Below are 13,495 nucleotides of genomic sequence, written 5' to 3'. Positions count from 1 at the left end.
GCAACAAGACACCACAAGGGAGATTGACAATTTGGGAAAGGAGGCATCTGACTGATTAGTTTTAAGTCTGCTATTGCTGATGTGCTTGAACCTGCTTCACTGAGTTTCTCCTTCTGCTTAACCCTATAGCCAAGATAACAGATGCGCCAGAAAATAATTTAAGTAACTCGTATCACAAATGTACTTTCACAGCATCCACGTCCAAAGCTAGCACAGATTCCAGGGCAGGATGCACCTGAATCTTCACCATTTTGTAGAAGGAGGAGCTGTACAGTTCCCTTGGACTTGCAGATCTGTCCTTTACCTGACCCAGACATCCAAGGTCACTGCTTTTCCTTTGCCATCAGTTGCTTTTGAATCTATTCTAATGCTGCTTTATGCCCAACTGACAAGCTCTGGTTGGTGGTGGAAGGATACCCAAGACATAATGCAGAACAATAGCTCAAAACCCAGAATGGTTTCACAACAGAAGAGAAACTGTCAATTCCTAACCCTTCTTTAGTCCTAAGAAGGTTCTGCTGTTTCCAGGGTTAATAAACCACAACCTGGATCAGATCCCAAACACCCCTTTTTGGAAAGCAGCAATCCTGAAGTCCCTATTTAAGCCAGCAAGAGCAGAATGCCAATACAGTAAAACCATTTCCCTAGAGAACATCCTATCTAAAGAGACAGTACTGCCAACAATGCCCTTTCTAGTTGTTAAGTCATTTAACTAATTTCTGCCACAAGGAGTTTCATGTTATTCACTCATACATGGTTAACAACTGAACTGTTATAGAGCACTTACTAATCAATAACAGCTGAATTTTCTTAAATAATTAAGATTTATCCTTGGTGTGACCTACTGTAGCTCAAGTTGTCCATACAGAACATTTAAGGATGTTACTACAATGGAAGTAGTTTTCACTTGCAGCCAAAGTCTGAGTAACATTTTAGCTACCAGAAAACTACTTTAATCTGTTAATAATCCAGCTATTGACTTGCTGGATGGCTTGGGCAAACCACTGCCTTCTGTCTCAGTTTCATTCTTTGTAAAATGGGGAAAATGCTTCAAAGGGGAAGGGATTTGGAAAAATTATAGATAAAATGCACCACACTATACCCTGAACAACCTGCAAGTGGTTCATCAGATTTTGCATAACTGCCCTTACCTTTCTTCTGCTACTTCAGCTGCTTCTGCGTTTTCATCAAGTTTTCTCATTCTCAGTAGGCTGTCCTTCTCTAGTCGGCCATACAGATCCAATATCTCCAACTCAAACGCTTGCGTAATTCTTTTCTGGGCCTTGTACCTGCTCTCTACTGCTTGCAACTGGCCTCTAAACATACAGGGCAATTGTAATCAGTTTTAAGTTCCCCTCAACTTTCAACCCAGAAACTGCATTGCGCTTTTTTGAACTTGTAAAACAGACTTCACTTACTGAAGTGAAACCCTCACCTTGCTTGGATTTTGACATCCTCTAGGTATTTCTTTTGCTCCAAGAAGAGATGGTCTTTCTTTGCAAGCTGAGACTCCAATTCAATTATCCGTTTCTGGGAGGCATCAAGCCTTTGGCTTTGCTGCTGAACATAGAATTTTGCTTTCTCCAGTTCTTTCCGAAAAGTAACCTGCAACATTTCCACTTCCTGAAGAGAAGACAGTCTGAGTTAATAAATGATACCCAAGTCAACTTCACTCTTTCTATTTAGTTTAATATTTGCATCTTCAAAAGGATTAAGAGAGAGGCTCAACTTCGGTCATTTCAAGTAAAATGATGCAACTCTTCCTCTCCCTTTTCCCTTTTGCTTTCAGGAGTCCAAGTTTGTTGTTTTCTCGGGCTTTTACTTGGCCAAGTGGGATGAGGTTTTTAAGTGCTGCAATGGGGTGAGAATTTTAATGTCTTTATAATATCAAGTCTAAAACCAAACAGACAGACGGGACAGAGGTTTTAAGAGAAAAGGAAAAACCAGGCAACTGAGAACTGTACTTCAAACTACTGTGAACCCAAGGCCACATCACTGGAATTTTTTAGCATATCAGTGTTCCTTATGAAAGCCCTATCCACCAAGTGTAAGCTGCACAGATCTGTACCATTTTAGGTGGCCTTTCAAATGTAACCATTTTTACTGCCAGGAAAACAGGAACATTATTTCTGTTTGGCCATTAATCTTCATTGGGTGCTTGTTCTCTCACATGGGCAAGCACATAGCATCAAGAGTCACTTGCACTTTTGGTTAAAAAGGGTTCCTTGATTAGGGGAAATGAAAATCATGTAGTTGGTCAAAGTAGTACCACAAAGCAGCCTGGCGCTAACAAATCAATAGGAATTTGTTTCTTAAATGGGACTGAGTGACAAGGATTAAGACGCTGCATTTTAAAACTTCACTTCAAACATGACTAAGAATATCCCACTCAGATTTTTTTGCAAAGACTGGCAATACTACCCTAGGCTATTCATGCTTGTGCAAGGCAACACATCAAGTGCATCTTTCCCAGCTCACTGCCAATTAAGATACGTTTGTGCCAGCAACTTGGAGCCTAGAAGGAACTGCTAAACACTGGTTATCTAATTTCCTTTCTATTTTACTAGTCTAGTAGTTGCCTGTAACAACTAGAATTAAGATTACAGTTAAGACTCACCATATATCTATTTTTACCTGCTCAGCTCTTTGAAACTTCCACTTTTTTTAAAGGATTTTCCTCAACTTGATTTTTTAAGATCAAGCAAACCCTTTCATTGTTTGGAACTGCGCCAGATACTTCTCATTGCAAGACATATCATCTATGAAAGGGCTACTAGAGGAACATATGCTTATGTTTGCATGGATTTTGGGAAAGCAAAAACCTTAATTCTGCAAGGTTTTTTTTGCAGGGAAAATTACTTAAGTGACTGAAAGTCATTGCAAATATAACTTACTAAGCATCTAAGATTTTACTGAATTTTCAGGCCCACTCGGACATTTTCTACAGCTTCCTGACTCAACAAGTGCCAGAGATCAACCAAGTGCTTTAACTGAAATGTACACTGGGAAAGTTCTCACAAGGAGAATGAAAATGAGATTTACCACACTTAATTTTTAACTTCTAGTCTAAATGCACTTCAAATTCTAATGTTTTAAAATGTCCATCTTTGTCGCTGGTATAATTTAGACAGGCTACTGCCAGGAAGCACAGCCTAGCAGAAACCTCTCCACTTAGATAGTCCTAAGGCTGAAAAATCATCTTTTCTATGCCACATTCATCTCAGGAAGTTCATGTTTCAGAGCTCAGCTGGTACTACTGCATGTCACATTCTAGCATAGGCAAGAACAAGGAGTACTAGAGGCATGTGTGGCTGACCTTGAAAGCACTTGCTTTTGGTATTCTCAAATTGACATGGGACCACTTTAGGGTGCAACAAGACCTACTGGTCATAAAAGCCCTCATATATGACATGATTAAGACTATCCATTTTTCCACTATCCCAAAAATTAAAAGGAGTGATAGAGAGATCTAGTTCAGAGCAATACAAAATTCAAACTTCCAGAATTCTGAAAATAAATCATTGCAGGATGGGTTAGATATAACCTTAACCCAAAATGGAAGATAAAAACATAACAGCATATTCCGTAAGTGGCAGCAGGTTTCCAAGCCCAACATCTGCATTCGTTCACCCATTTGTGAAGTTTTCTTTGCATTTTTCAACAAAATACTGAGCTTGATAACCCTGGAGCAAATATTTTGAAAAAGGCCTTGTCTGCGACCCTGCACACTGTACCTTCGTTGTATCTGCATGCTTGTGCTGCAGCTGTTCCAAGTACAACTCATTGACCTCCCCAAGGACCAGAAGTTGCCTATTCAAGAATTCCATCTGCTGCTGAACGGACTCACTGTTAGAAAGCTTCGAAAAGTGAGAGAGAGGGAGAAAAGGGAGGAAAAAAAAAATATATCAGAGCTCCAAGGAATAGTATAACTATTAATTTTGATTTACATTACCCCAATAAGTTATTTCTACAAAGGGAAAATGCCAAGCCAGAGAGTAGCTGGTAATGACAAAAAAGCAGAATTCCTGAAAGCTGCTATGATAAATTTGTAGCATCCCACAAGACCAAATGGAGCAGTCTGTTAACCTTCCCACACAAACATTTGTTTCTTGAAACAAGCCATTTCTCCATTTATATGAGGGGTCCCTTTAGACCACCTTCCTATGTCAGAAGCTAAGAGGCAGAAGTCAAGCAGAACTATAATCCAAACACATCACAAGACTTCAAGGGTATCAGAACTAGATCAGCTGTTTCTTGAGCATAATAAAAAAAAAAACCAAAACCTTACCTCCACCTTAATTCCATAATATAGATACAAATGAAATGTTACATGCATCATTAGAAATGGAGAAGTAGAAGCAGGAAAAAAAAAAAGCCTATATAGGATGGAGGCCAAAACAGCAGTCGTTTCCTCTTACCTTCTGGGAAACTTGACTGAGAAGCAATTCTGTGTGACACACCTTGTTATTGGCCTTCTTTAATTCTAACCTCAAATCTGCAATCATATTCCGGCAGTCCTCCAGCTTGGTCTGTTCAAAGAAAGCAAGCGACTCAGAGCTCTAGAACTTTACTAAAGACTTATTTCACATTGGTCAGAACAGACAACAGTTCTCCAGGACCTCAAGATCAATAGTGACAGATGAAACAAAGTAAAATCACTACTCCCAAAGGATCTTGTAAAGTCATACAATCCACCATTTCTAAGTCTGACATTAAGTGAAATAAAAGATCCACAAGGGAGGGGGTTCAGCTTGACCATATGGCTCTCTTTCCCTGTTTTACACGGTAACACACCTAAGAAAAGCCATTTTAAATTACAATTTTAGAAGGGTTATTTTTACATTTTCATTATCTCTTGACTATGGCTTTGTTCAGTGTTTGTGCTTCATACCTGCAACTCCTGGCTCTGATTGAAGAATTCCTCCCGGTCATGCTGCAGCTGTCTGATCTGGCTGTGAAGCTGAGCCACTATATTATCATGTTCTTCTTGAAACTGGTGGTACCTGGCCTGCTCTTTCTGCAGACTAAGCTTCAAGAACTGGATATCCTTCTCCTGAAGCTTCAGCTGATCTTTCTGCCCAGAACCATACATGAAATGAAATGTCAGATGACCAAATCTTCTTATTTCAACTAGAAACCTCTGTGGCATGTCACCCATTAAATTAAGGACCAAAAAAAAAAGTGAAGCCCACCAATAGCATGCTTTTAGCCTTCAAACTTATGAAAAACATGCTACAGGTAGGTTTTCTCTACAGCATTTCTTTAAAGGGACCAGAACTAACATATTGAAAACAGATGTTGCATTCATGAAATTAGGTTAGCAGTGGTGTATGTTGCTTCACACCACCCCATTTCTCATCAATGATTTCAAAGGCCACAGGGTATAAACAATGGGTTAGGTTGCAATAATTACTCAGCAAGTAAAGCCCTCTGGCATTTGCAGGTATGCATTCACCAAGACACAAAGCTGAGCAGAATACTAGCTTTAATTACATTCTAAATTAATCGACAGATCATTCTACAAACACTGGCCTGTTTTTTCTTTTCTTTTTTTTTTAATATTTCAAATGACATTCTTTAAACATTTTAAAATTCCAACAGCTGTTGTCTGGGGCAGACAGTCATAGATTTAAGACTGATTGGTTTACATCACATCCTGGCACGCAGAGCTGTGTCCTCCCTCACCATAGCAGCATTATGTTCCTCTAGTGCAGTTGCTTTGATCACTTTCCGCAGGAGGCGCCGGTTCCGAAGGGCATGCTGTTGCCTTTTGAAGCGTTCATACAATAACTGGCTGTGCAGCAGAAGCAACTGGTTACGCAGGGTATGAATCTCATCTGAAGGGGGAGAACCTAGACAGAGAAGTAACCAAAGTATTTAGCAGTAACCTCCAACACAGACTTTCAAACATCCACCCATACTCGAGCCAGTCCCACTTTCACAGTTTTTTAGTGTCCTACTGAAAGAAACGGAGCACTGAAAAATTAGTACAGAACTTCACAAACTTCTTCTGCTGCTCTGACTAATTCTCATCTCACTCAAGTTTTACAGCTAGTAATGTACCACCTGTGTTTCACAGACAGGGGTGAAGTTAAGCAGGTGCAGTTAACTTTTGAAAATGCAACTTGGGCTCCAAATCCTATTAAATCGTAATGAAAGTTGGGTACTCTTCAAAGTTTTAGCCAGAGGGACTGAAACAGAAGCCATCTACTCATAGTGACACAGCAACAATTAGAACTCGAGACCGACCAATTCTCAACCTTAGCTATTCTTCCAGAACACAACCTTCAGTTCAAAACAAAGACCCTCCTGAAGCCCTAAAATTAAGAATAGTTCCCTAAGCCTACAAATTTCCTCAACTGTATGTTGCTCATGGATTGCTATGCTGGTGGCTGAAATGATTATTTGACGGAAAAAATATGAACATTTACAGGACATGCCTTTTATGGCAAAAAATTGAGAATTGGCCCCAGGCCATTTAAAAAAAAAGTCTGTTTAATATTTCAGGAGAATGTCCTTGACAAAGCCACCATAAACAGAACAATTTCACAGCTCTACCTCAGAATGACAATTTTATCTTAAGTATTCCTAAATGCTGTAACTATTTTAAAGTCTTCCAGCATAACAGAGAATAATTTTTGACTGTCCCAACTGTGCTGAAATTGATGACTTAAACAGAGCTCCGTTAAGGTTCAGGAGTAGCGACAGCATTATCACTCTGCTTGACTTTAAAGGAACCAATTCAGTGCTTCCAAAATTTCACTCACCTTCTTTAATTCTTTATTTTACAAGTAACTCAAGAAAAAGGTCAGTACCACAGAGGTCACAAACTTAACTGTGTGGTGTCTAGATAAAAGGTTAGAAAACGTTCCAGGTTAGGACTGTCAAAGAATTATGAATCATGGGGTGGGAAAACATTTAAGTAAGTAGCCTTTCAAGCCAGATGGAATTTAATTTGAAAGCACGTGATCATTCAGCTCCAGGATTATATATATTTTTTGCATAACTTACCATAAAACAAACTGTTGGAGAATCAGCATTTCCATGAAGGCCAACACATACAACAGAGTAGTTCAGTTGACAACCAAATTGAGTGGCAATATCCCTAGTAGTGTAAGAGAGGAAGTTCTCTACGCTTTTTATGCAGCATGGTACAAAACCCCCAATACAAACTGTATTGTTTAAGTAACCCAAACAGTGGGAGACACAGGCAAGTCAAAATACATCTGATTAAGTTGGCAAGTCTCAACCCAGGGAAATTTACTTACCTCCAAAGTGGGTCCAGTCAGCAGATTTGCTTGGCAAAGGCAATCTGGAAATGAAAACACAAGACTGCGTCATTTATGAGGCAAAGTAAGTTACCGGTCCTCCCCACTGCAAATGCCATCTAACAAGTACACTAGAGCAGTGGTTCCCAATCTGTGGTATGTGTACCACCAGTGGTACGCAGACAACCCGTCAGTGGTATGCAGCAGCGGAACACAGAGGGGCTCAGGGCACCTGTGCCCAGTGCAGCTGCTTGGCAGGGCATGGCTCTGGCCAGTGCTGCACATCAGTGAGGGACCCAGCATCTGCTGGGCCATCTATCGCCAGCGCTCTCTGCACGCATGTGCAACTCTCACACTTGTCAAGCATGGAAGGTAAGCCCCATGTGCCGCAGCCAGCTCCCTTCCCTGCTGGGGCTGCGCAGGGTGGGAGGGAAGCTGCAGGTGCCTTCCCCTGGGGGGCAGGCAAGGCAGTCGGCTTCAGCATGCAGGGCTTCTCTCCCATGCTCGGCGAGTGCAGGGAGCACCAGTGATACCAACCGTCCAGTGGAGGATGCACCCCTTGCTACAATGTGCAGCTCTGGCTGAAGTTGCACCCTGCCAGGCACCCTGAGCACCCCTGCCTGCTGCTCTGCCACAGGGAGTGCAGGGGGTCCCCACCCACCCTGACATATACACAACTCCCCCCACGCTATGCTTCTCCCCACACCGCCATACCCCCTCACAACCCACCATACACACACCCCCATACCCTCCCTGGTGGTACTTAAGGTTGTATTGCTTTAAATTGGTGGTGCGCAATCTGTCAGAGTTTGGGAACCGCTGCATTAGAGAATAATTTGAATAAGATGATATAGAGAAAAACATGGAAAAAGATTTTTGAAAAAAAATAGGACTTTATGTATGGATTTTAAAGACAGCAATAGGAAAGTGGCAGAGAAAAGTATATGCCTTAAGTACAGAAAGTCTAGGAAAAAGGCTGAAGCAGACAGCAAAATAGGATATGAAAGGTGAAGGGTAAACCAGGTTTAACCCTTGGCTTAAACCTGGTTTACCAGTTCCCACGCACCTCTGGTATCTAGCAAAGTTGATACTTCTCCTCACCTCTAGACTTACAGGTCACAGCATTTACCTTATACGCAGTTGATACCTGGTTAATGATAGGCAAATCAAAGCCACACTAGAGACAATGGGTCCACCTTGTATCCCTGAGCTCTGTTGGGAAGGATGGCAAGAGTCCTACTGTCATGATTTTACTTACTTTACTAGCTATGAAGTTCACTTCCGAGAACTTCAGCCAGCAAAGTCTGAAAAGATGCCAGCATAAAGCCTGTCACATTCCTTTGTAATACAAGGATTCCAGATCCACATTTGTGGATCATCTTCATTTCTACACAGCCGCTTTCCTGGCATACCTACCGTTTTGCAATTACTAAGACAAGGAATAAGGAGGGAAAAATAACTTTAAGCTAAGCAAATTTTGTAGTCGCGTACTTGTTGAGCTCCTTGGTATGTGCATCTGCTCCTTGTTGTATCAATCTATCCAGTACTTCCACTGGAGAGGTGGAACATGTGCAGTCTTCATCCAGATTTCCCTTGGCTTTCTTAAACAGCTCCTCAGTTTTCTCGCTGACAAAGAGGTAGGCAGTCTTTGGTAATGCAACCTCAAAAAGATGCTCATACTGGGGAGGCTGCCAACTTCCAAGCTCTATCCTTCTCTGTGCTGGTACTTTGCAAGGGCTAGGAGTGAGGATACTGGTCTCCACAGAGGTTTGGCTTTCCCCATTACCAGCAGGGTTCTCACCAGTGCCTCCAGACGGCTTGTCTATAGGAGTAAATGCTTGTTTAGGTGTGTCTCGTGTACCCTCAGGACCAGGTTTGTCCAGAGAAGAGGTTAAATGCTCAGAGGTTAGACTGTGTCCCTGAACACCCAAGGCTATAGATTGGGGCTTCTTTTGACAGCCTGGTAAACTCTCGCAACTTCGATAGAATGGAGAGTCAAAACCTCCTCTAGGCACCATGGGCTCAGCATCTGTGGTGATCTCAGAGATTTCTTTTGATATTGCATCTGAAAAAGAGGACAAGACAGAAACAGGTGGATGAGCTAAAATCAAAACCAAAAACCAAAACAGAAAACAACTTTTGCTGCTGCATTAACACAATCCGCCTTTCACCATTGGTGTGTTCTGCTCCTAGCCAACTCCCATGGGCGATTTAGGCATTGTTTACCTGGTACACACTTAGGCTTGCTCAATATAACCTGAGATACAAGTCCCGCAAATTGTCTTGAAGTAAAATTAGAACAGGGCATCATGTCAAGTTTACTTCTGGGGGGCTGGAGAGGAGGACTTTTTTTTCCTGCTCTTGCCCAAGATCAGTTCCTCAATATCTTTTGGAAATGTTTTCAAGTTTCAATGCCTAGACAAAATACTTAGGAGGACACATGCTGGTAGGCACCAAAAAGTTAAGATTAAATTTTAGACTACTACTAAGATAAAACAAATAAGAGTAGGTTATTAGGAAGAGAGCAACTGAAAACCTCTTGGCTATGCCAATTTAAAGTAGGGACATTTCTAAATGTATTGCTCCCAGGCGGGGTGGGGTGTTGGACTTGAAGATCTACAAGGTCCCTTCCAACCCTACTTCTATGATTCTATGATTGCTCTGTTTAGCCACGGAATAAAAAAAAAATTCCCTGAATTTACAGAGGGGGCAGATGAAGTGCGAAGAAAATGGAGACTAGTTAATCACAAACATGAAAAAAAAAAGTGTGTAGTATTATGTATTCATATAGGTTAAAAAAAAAAAAAAAAAAAAATCAAATCACTACAAATCTGCAGATCTCAGAGGTACTCTAGTCCTCCAAACAGAGTTTGAACTGGAATATAAACTTTGCAAAATATTCTCTAAAGAGGGATGCTATTTCCTTACAGTAAGCATGGATACGTTTTTCTATGAAGACAGAATTTATATATATATTAGGAGAGGTTTATTTGCTCATCCTCCTAGGATGGAACAGTCCCTCCTCCACCCTACTTTCTGCCAAAATTTTTAAAAGTCTTTTTCCATTCCTGTCAATCTTTCCTAAGAAAAATATTTTGGATTAAAAGGTACTGCAAGTTCTGGGAGCAAGTAGCAAACACTTGAGAACATGGGAATTCTTCCAACAGTTTGTATCTAGCAACTATACATCTTATGCTGCTGATAAAATAGAAAAGCAAATACAACAAGGACTGAACTAACAGAGGTTAACCTATGGACATTAAGAATGATAGTGAACCAATTGAAGCCCGGAGCAATCTCAGTCTATACCAGCTTTAAGCCTAAGGAAGCTGAATGTTATGGTGTAAAAGCCATATAAAGATACCAGACATTACCTTCTTCTTTGTCCTTTTCAACACTGTCCTCATCATATGCCAGACCACCTAAAAATTCTGGAAGATCTCTCAAAGGTACAGAATTTTTACTGCCAGGTGCTTCTGAAAGGAAAAGAAAAAAAAAGAAAACAATCAAGTTGTACATATGCTGTACTTCACAGGAGGACTTGACAATACAATAGCATATCTTCCATTTCTGCTTGAAGGGTGTTACAAAAAGCTTGCCCCTTCTTCCTCCCAGTACTCCTCCAGAGAGGAGCTCACCTCATGTCTGTTCTACCTGGAAGTCAAGAGTCCTTAAGGGCTAGAGTCTCAGGTCCCTCCAAACCCAGCCAGTATGGTTTTGAAGTAGAAAAAATTGCTCTTGCAGATTGAGATGAGGTAGACTCCTCCACAAAAGAGAAGTATCATTTAGAGTTGTACCCATTAAATGGGAAGCCGTAACTTTAAGGTTCAAAAACACTACGTTTTCAGATAAGTTTTTAACTCCTTTCTGAATTCTGATTTTCAGTAAACAGTACTTACCTAAAAAAAGAAAAAGGGAAACAGAATGGATGCAGTGTAGACTGAACCAAACACCAGATCAGAAGCTCAAGACAGCTGCTGGGAGACACATATTACACAGAGCAGGGAGAGAAACCTTATGTTTGCTGCTCAGTCAAAATTGGAAGCCTACTAGAAAGCTTCACATATCTCCCTAGCTAACTCATATGCTAGGAAATTCAAATACCAGTGTTGCAAAGCAACTCCACTGGGGAAAGCCAGGCTTAAAGTGAAAGCATCTTCTCCACCCTTAAAGATACATTTACAATAATTCTTTACCATCTTAACAGTTGTGCCATCACATTTGTTTTCCATCCTTTCAGCTTTATGTGGTTGGGAGGTTTGAAAAGAGGCAATGCTAGATCCATCCCCAATAAGAAGCCCCATTTCACAACCAACCTCTAAAGATTTTAATACTTCTTAAAGGGAACTAGAAAGAAACAGGGACAAGCATGTTCTACTTCCATATATATGTGAGAAGATTTTTTTCCAAAGTGCTCCCACATATGGGCAGCCTTTGTTGGACTAGGATGCATGACACTACAAGTCCTTTTCCAGCCGTGCAATAAATGCACGCTAGCTTCCAAAAAAGAAAGAAAACAAAGAAAATGACTGCAAGAACTTCAGCACTCTTTCCCTCGTCCTTTACAAGTTTGAACAGAGCTATGCTGAAGGTTGTAACTGCAGCTACCAAACATGGGGTGGGATAGCTAAAAAGGCAGCCCACAGAAGCCGCTGATGCCAGAGAATAATACATTAGAAACAAATCACTACACTTCATCCTATTAAGACCTTAAGTTGAATCATAGCTTAAGTGGATGCTGTGACTTACTATGGATTACCAGGAAGGAGGAGGAAAAGGGCAGAGGAGAAAAGCTTGTGGCACCTGGACACATCTGTCCACAAAAGTGACTGCTATCTGGGGATAAGATTGAGAGCTGGGAGAAGAGGATGTAGTTTACCCAATGCTTTCTCGCTGTTTATGACATTTTGCTGTCGGGACAGCGAAGGCCTCCCAGGATCCGGTTTGTCCTCCTGGAAGAGAATAAGGATTCTTTGCAACAGACATCACAGAACAGCAGCTAGCACACATTCGGCGAGAGGGAATTCTTTCAGACAGATGGCTTAAACAGCAAATCAATGAACGAATGTGGAAGAAACAGTGATCCAAATCTAAAGTTGTCTAAAGTCAGAGGCCAACCTGTCAGTTTGTGTTTAAGCCTAAGCTGCTTTTTCATAACTAAACAGTTTTAAATTTATACAAAAGCCACCATGAATGACGAAAGAGAGATTCTCATTACACGTTAGTCGGGAGACTGAAGTCAGCTTTGCCTGGGAGTTATAATTTGCTTTTACCTTCTTGTGAGGTGTGGCAGCAGCTGAAGGGGGTGAAACGTGTACAAAGTCATCTGAAATGCAGGACGGAGGAGGGGAGGTGGCTGGTGTCCCCAGTGGAGTCCCTTTCCCACCTGCTCAAGAGGCAGAACAGAAGAACATTATTCCCAAGTAAGAATGATCTATGGCCTTACTCAGGTTCAAAGTTTAAAAAACACATTTGGGATACTCATCTCCTTACTTTATCCCTCAACTCGAGGTACCCAATCGTTTGTCTGTACTCGCATTAGAACCAAGCTGTGCGAGTACTTAACTGTGGCATTTTGAAGCTACCAGAAGGCAGCTTCACAATGGACATTTTGACATTCAAAAGAGCAATACATTCCATCCAACAGTGGAATCAGGACTGTAGTCTGCTGAACTTACAATCCTTTACACCCAACATGATGCCAGTTCTCCATCTGGATTAAACAGAGTAGCTTTATAGACACGTATCAATAGGCAAAAATTAATTGGCTCTGGGAAGAATCAAGGATACAGTGCTCCTGCCATTTGCTTAGCAGTCGCAGCTCCAAAGTACCACTGCAGCCTATAGATCAGTAGTTTTCAACCTTTCTTCACTTGCAGACTCCTAAAACATTTCCTAGGGCAGTGCAGAGCCCTCTGAATTGTAAGTGTGGGTAGTCACACACTTCTGATTAATCATCTTTCACGGACCCCTTAGACAAGCATCTGCGGGCCATAGGTTGAAAACCACCACTACAGGTCAAAGGGACTGATGGCATCTACTGACACACCCAGCATAATCCCCTTTTATTTGCCCATCTGCTCAATAGATTTAAGCATTTTGACACCTTTATAGCCAGGGAATGGGGCACCAACACAGCCCCTGTACAGAAGGGGGCACAAGGGAAGAATAGGAGACTTTGGGAGAAGAAAGGAGGAATGGCTGCACACAGCCTGAAAGTGGAGATA

General features: G+C 41.4%; 1 protein-coding gene across 10 annotated transcripts in view; it reads right to left on the bottom strand.

The window, feature by feature from the left end:
• TSC1 (TSC complex subunit 1) overlaps positions 1-13,495 on the bottom strand; it is a 36,248-nt gene that overhangs the window by 3,396 nt on the left and 19,357 nt on the right. For 8 of the 10 annotated variants that reach the window (XM_090022665.1, XM_090022664.1, XM_090022660.1 and 5 more), the window contains 11 exons: positions 12,542-12,657; positions 12,148-12,220; positions 10,643-10,744; positions 8,760-9,333; positions 7,269-7,312; positions 5,686-5,852; positions 4,892-5,074; positions 4,419-4,529; positions 3,735-3,857; positions 1,436-1,623; positions 1,152-1,316 (listed from right to left, as the gene is read on the bottom strand). In XM_090022665.1, coding sequence (XP_089878791.1) covers positions 1,152-1,316; positions 1,436-1,623; positions 3,735-3,857; positions 4,419-4,529; positions 4,892-5,074; positions 5,686-5,852; positions 7,269-7,312; positions 8,760-9,333; positions 10,643-10,744; positions 12,148-12,220; positions 12,542-12,657 — 1,846 coding nt within the window. The remainder of the gene's footprint in view (positions 1-1,151; positions 1,317-1,435; positions 1,624-3,734; positions 3,858-4,418; positions 4,530-4,891; positions 5,075-5,685; positions 5,853-7,268; positions 7,313-8,759; positions 9,334-10,642; positions 10,745-12,147; positions 12,221-12,541; positions 12,658-13,495) is intronic. The other 2 variants (XM_090022667.1, XM_090022666.1) reach the window with 2 other exon arrangements.

Source organism: Crocodylus siamensis, chromosome 11, assembly GCF_052110815.1.
Source record: "Crocodylus siamensis isolate JL-2025a chromosome 11, ASM5211081v1, whole genome shotgun sequence".
NCBI classification, from domain to species: Eukaryota; Metazoa; Chordata; order Crocodylia; family Crocodylidae; genus Crocodylus; species Crocodylus siamensis.
The sequence above is the reverse complement of the archived record's forward strand: the minus strand, read 5'-3'. Positions and strand labels throughout refer to the sequence as shown.